The sequence below is a fragment of the Diabrotica undecimpunctata genome, chromosome 8 (assembly GCF_040954645.1).
Source record: "Diabrotica undecimpunctata isolate CICGRU chromosome 8, icDiaUnde3, whole genome shotgun sequence".
NCBI classification, from domain to species: Eukaryota; Metazoa; Arthropoda; class Insecta; order Coleoptera; family Chrysomelidae; genus Diabrotica; species Diabrotica undecimpunctata.
Window position 1 is genome coordinate 139,829,199 of NC_092810.1, and position 6,366 is coordinate 139,835,564.

At 33.1% G+C, this 6,366-nt stretch overlaps 1 protein-coding gene across 1 annotated transcript; it reads left to right on the forward strand.

Moving 5' to 3' along the window:
• Window positions 1–204: 204 nt before the first annotated feature.
• Window positions 205–4,298, forward strand: LOC140449140 (uncharacterized). Its single transcript, XM_072542289.1, has 4 exons — window positions 205–928; window positions 1,360–1,986; window positions 2,152–2,784; window positions 3,814–4,298. Exons 1-4 carry the CDS (start codon window positions 205–207, stop codon window positions 4,296–4,298), a joined length of 2,469 nt encoding a protein of 822 aa, XP_072398390.1.
• Window positions 4,299–6,366: the final 2,068 nt, after the last annotated feature.

Below are 6,366 nucleotides of genomic sequence, written 5' to 3' on the forward strand. Positions count from 1 at the left end.
TACAATTCTTATAAAGCTTAATAAATTAATAAAACCTATCGTAAGTAGCTTTATGTTATGTCCAACAGTCCTAAAGAGGAATACATTACATGGTGGCAGCGGAAAAGTGACGATAGGTTAAGTTGTGTTAAAAGCCGGTGCATGTGACAAAAGCCTATAAAAAAATATATGTAAGTAAAGGAGCTATACTGTGCTCGAATCAAGATGACAGATACTTGTAAAGGCTTAGAACCGTTTAGTTTCCAAGGAAATAATATTTCTCACGAGTGGAAATTTTGGAAGCAAAAGTTCCAGTTATTTTTAACAGCCTCCGGCAAAAGTGAAAAATCAGACCACATAAAAATCGCTATTCTCCTAAATCAGCTGGGAGATGAAGGGCTAAAGATATTCAATACCTTCGAGTATGAAAATGTTGGAGATGATCAGAAGTACAATGTTGTTTTGTGTAAGTTTGATACATACTGCAGCCCTCTTAAGAATTTAATTTATGAACATTTTAAATTCTTTAAAAGAGATCAATTACAAAATGAAAGTATCGATCAGTTTGTAACTGCCTTGAAACAATTAGCATCAACATGTGAGTTTAAAGAAAAGGATACTTTAATTTTGGACAGGATTGTTTTGGGTACACATGATCTACGAATTCAAGAAAAATTATTACAATGTGCTGATTTAAAACTAGCACAAGCTATAGACATCTGTAGGGCTATGGAAAATAGTGCTGTTACTCAACGTGAAATATCCAAAGAAAGTGAAAGTGTTAGTGTTGTGAAGAAAAGAAATGAAGAAAACAGACCTGGATCTACAGGACAGTCAAGGTATGGTTCAAAATATGAGAAGGAGCAGTCTACAAGCCACAAAGTTACTGACAAAAATACAGGTAACCATTATATTCAGTGTTATAAATGTGGACTTCAGCATATTAGGGGTAAGTGTCCTGCATTTTTCAGATATTGTTCTTTGTGTAACAAAAAAGGACACTACCGTAAATTTTGTCCTGATAATAACAACACCATGAAATCAATGATAACGATAGTAGTTGTAGCAATTCTGACACTGATTTAACTGATGAACAGGTACTAGTGTGGACTGTTAATGAAATTAATCCGAACTCTTCAGAATGGTTCCAAAAAATCATTATTAATGGTAAAGAGAGTATTTTAAAAGTTGATACTGGAAGTGAAGTCAATATATTGAACAGTAGTGATTTTAAAAATTTAAATATTGATTATAAAATGCTTGAAAATACTAATAGTTCATTATCTAGCTATACTGGACATGTTATTAATGTTGTTGGTAAAATTTATATACCTTGCTCTTTCAAGAAAATATTTAAAGATTGTCTGTTCTATATTTTAGATAATGATAAACAAAAATCTCTATTAGGCCTAAAGGCAGCAAGAGACTTTCAAATTGTTTGTGATCAGCCTAGTGTTAGTATGATAGATAATGAAACAAATCATATTATAAATAGTTATAAGAGCATTTTTTCAGGTGTAGGAAAGGTCAACAGGTATTTTAATATAACTTTATCTAGTGATGCAGTGCCATTCATAAGTGGGACACGAAAAATTCCACTGGCTATAAGGAGCCAAGTTAAAGATAAACTTGATGATATGGTACGTAAAAACCTTATTGTACCAGTTAGTGAACCCACAGAATGGCAAAATCCTATTGTAGTTGTTCCGAAAAATAAGGGATCTGATATTAGAATATGTATGGATCCTGTGTATCTAAATAAATATGTTAAAAGAGAAAGGTTTCCAATTCCTACTCAAGATACTTTATTTGCTAAGCTTTCAGGGGCTAATTATTTCACATTATTAGATGCGTCATCTGCTTTTCTTCAGTTGCCTTTGAATTATGAAAGTTCACTTTTATGTACTTTTACTACACCTTTTGGTCGTTATAGATATCTGAGATTACCATATGGCCTTACCTGTGCACCTGAAATTTTTCAAAAATATATGTCTGAACTTTTAGATAGTATATCAGGAACAATAACATATTTTGATGATATTTTGGTTTTTGGATGTTCTAAAAATGAACATGATAAAAATTTGAAATGTGTTTTAGAAAAAATTAAACAGAGTGGCTTAACTTTGAATTTAGGAAAATCTAAATTTTGTCAAACAAAAGTGAAATTTTTAGGTCATCAGATTAGTAATATTGGCATTTCACCTGATCATGATAAAACAGAAGCTATTACAAAAATGACACCACCAAGTAATAAAACAGAATTACAACGTTTTTTGGGAACCATAGTATATCTTGCAAAATTTATACCAAACCTGTCAGAACACACTAGTCCTCTAAGATGTTTACTTTCTAGTAAAAATGAGTGGCATTGGGGACATAATGAACAGGCATGTTTTGATAAACTAAAGAATCTTGTGGCGTCAGCCACTACTTTGCATTATTTTAACCCTGACAAAAAGACCATACTCTCTGTTGATGCCAGCCCATATGGTTTGGGGGCCATGGTCTCGCAAGATGGGTTTCCAATTGAATTTGCATCAGTGTCATTAACTCCAACCCAAAGGAGGTATAACCACATTGAAAAGGAGCTTCTTGGTATAGTGTATGGATGTGAAAGATTTTCATTCTATCTTTATGGCATAGATTTTGAAATAGAGACAGACCACAGACCTCTTTTAGGTTTGTTAAAAAAACCTTTAGATGAAATGTCACCTAGGATCCAAAGACTGGCAATGCAATTAATGAGATATAAATTTTCACTCAAATATGTTCCTGGTAAAAATCTCAAAGTTCCTGACAATTTAAGTAGAGATCCTTTGAATAAAACCATAAATACTAATTTTATAGATGATGAAAATAATTTAAAAGTGTATTCTATTGTAGCAACATCAAAAGAAAATGAAAAAAGATTGCAAAATGCAATTGATACTGACCCATCTTTACAAAAAGTTAAATATTATGTTTTAAATGGGTGGCCTGAGCATAAAAGCTCTGTACCTTCTGAGGTGAAAAAATTCTGGTCTGACAGACATGATATATATTTATTAAAGAATGTATTATTTTATAAAAAAAGGTTAATTATTCCTGAAGAATTGAAGGGTGAATTTCTTGATGTTATACATCAGTCTCATCAGGGTGTAGTATCATGTAAGAAGAAGGCTCAAGAAGCAATTTATTATCCGGGATTGATGAAGGATATAGAAAACATTGTTCTGAACTGTCTGACTTGTCAAATGAGCTATAAGAGCAACAATAGGGAGCCATTAAAATCACATGATGTACCTGAAATACCTTGGCAAAAAATTGGTATTGATTTCATGACAGTAGCCTCACAAGATTTTTTAGTTGTGGTTGATTATTTTTCGAAGTTTGCAATTGTTAATAAACTAATGAACAAAACGGCTAGCAGTGTTGTAACACAATTAAAAAATTTGTTTGCTATTAATGGACTGCCTTGTGAAATATTTTCTGATAATGGTCCTCCATTCAGCTCTCATGAATTTTTAAATTTTGTCCGTATATATAATATTGAAGTAACAACATCAAGTCCACAATATCCTCGTAGCAATGGCATGGTGGAAAGAACAATACAAACAATAAAAAACTTGTTTTTAAAATCTGTACAAACTAAGAAAGATCCATTTCTAGCTGTATTAGATTATAATACAACTCCAAAACAAAATTTACCTGCTCCTTGTGTGTTGCTAACTGGAAGAAATTTCAGAACCAACTTACCAGTCAGTATGGAATTTCTAAAGCCCAGACATTCTAATAAAAGATATTTTACACAATTGAGAGAAAATCAAAGAAAACAAAAACACTATTATGACAAAGGAACAAATAGGTTACCAGAATTAAAATCAGGACAACAAATTTTACTTCAAGAAAAGAAAAGGAAATGGAACCCTGGAGTGGTTATGGCAAAGAAAGGATCAAGGGATTACATGGTTAAAGTAAATGATACTGCTTATAGACGTAATAGACACTATCTTAGACCTGTACGGTCAGAAGCACAGCAACATGCAAATGCAAATTGTGAGCAAGCATATGTGAAAACTAGTCATGAAAATGATATTGTGACTACTGGAAGGACAAGTATGGGAAATATGAGAGCAGTTCTTTGTCCTGATGTACCTGATGATACATGGGACTGTAAAACAAATAACACTATCAAAGATATTGATGTACCTTCAACATCTAATAGAACATCACCCATCAATGACATTAATGTACCTTCTACATCATACAGTACTTCACCTGGTTTGAAAACCTCCAGAAGTGGTAGAGTCATTCGCCCTCCTGATAGATTTACCTATTGATATATTTGTGAATTATTGTTATTTATGTACTTATGATATATTATGTGAATTAATTTTTGTTTATTTTGTTTTTATTAAAGGGGACGTGTTATGTATGGTTTTCATGTACGGATATACTTGGCAACGTTGCACTTGGCAAACGGAACCTTAAGTGACAGCAGTGACATGACAACCACACATGACAATAGATTTAGGTCATGGACGACATGTGAACTGAATTAAGGTTAAGTTATACAATTCTTATAAAGCTTAATAAATTAATAAAACCTATCGTAAGTAGCTTTATGTTATGTCCAACAGTCCTAAAGAGGAATACATTACAGTTGAGAGAGGAAGTAAAAACAAAATGTGAAGAAAAGCAGAAAAAGCCTTTTTAAAATACAAAACCCAACAAAAACAACAGGCATACAACCACTATAAGCTAATCAGAAATGAAACGAATACTTTGGTTAGACAAATAAAAAGGAACACTGACAGAGCTTCTCAAAACAGATGGTACACGACTTCAATGAAACACAAAAAGAAATATGGAGAATGTTCAGAGGACAAAGGAAAGAGATAAACGAACTAATAAAAACAAAACATATTCAGAAAGAAACATGGGTAGACTACTTTCGATCCCTATTTGCTCTAAAGGTGACGATAATGAACCACCAACACCAGAGGTGACGTCAAACGAAGAAATAAATACTAAGGACGAAGAGGTAAAGGAAGCATTAAGAAAATTAAAAAATAGAAAATCACCAGGAGAGGACAGAATACCAAACGAACTCCTAAAGTACGGAGGACCACATCTGACCAAACAACTATTAAAACTAATCCAAAAAATAATAGAACAAAACCGAATTCCTCAAGAATGGAGATCAAGCATCCTAATACTTCTCTTCAAAAAGGGAGACAAATTGGACGCGGAAAATTACAGAGGAATTAATTTATTAAACACAACACTAAAATTAACAACCAAAGTGATAACAAATAAACTGAATTAAATTCTAACACTAGCAGAAGAACAAGGTTTTAGGTCGGGAAGATCATGCACCGACGCTATATTTATAATGAGGCAAGTGCAAGAGAAATCATTAGAATACAACAAACCGGCATATCTGTGTTTCGTGGACCTAAAGAAGGCATTTAACCGGGTCCAATTAAACCTAATAAAATTAGACCTAGGAATAATCAAAACGATCGAAAATATATACCAAAACAACACAATAAAAGTAAAAGTAGAAGAAGAACTAACCGACCCTATTGAAGCTGGCAATGGGATAAGACAGGGAGATTTCCTGAGTCCTCTATTGTTTAACCTGATAGTGGATGGAATAATAAAAATAGTAAAAACTGAAAAAGAATACCAAATGGGAGAAAAACAACTTAAAATAATCTGCTATGCAGACGACGCAATACTACTATCTCAAAGTGAAGATGATTTACAACGTATGCTGCACCAATTTAATGTAAACGCCTGAAAATTTAACATGTTAATTTCCCCAAAAAAGACAAAATGCATGGTTATAACAGTAAATTTACTAAGATGTAAATTGGAGGTGGAAAGCCAGATAATAGAACAAGTGATGGAGTTTAAATATCTAGGCATCACATTATCTAGCTACGGAAAGCTCGAAACCGAAGTGGAAGATTGAGTGAATAAAGCAAACAGAGTCGCAGGCTGCCTAAATGAAACAATATGGAGAAATAAAAATATCGAAAAAGAAACGAAAGGCAGAATTTACAAAACAGTCATCAGACCAATAATGACATACGCAGCAGAAACAAGACCTGATACAGAGAGGACAAAAACGATGTTAGAAACAGCAGAGATGAAAACACTTAGAAAAATTGATGGTAAGACACTATGGGACATAGCTAGAAGTACTGATATACGACATAGATGCAAGGTGGAGAAAATCAAGAACTGGGTAAGAAATAGAAGAGTAGAATGTAACGATCATATAAGCCGAATGACAACAAATAGAGTAGTAAAGACGACAAGAGGCGGTTCCCCAGTAGGAAGACGATCAGTAGGAAGACCACGAAAACGATGGAACGACAACTTAGAGGTACATTGAAA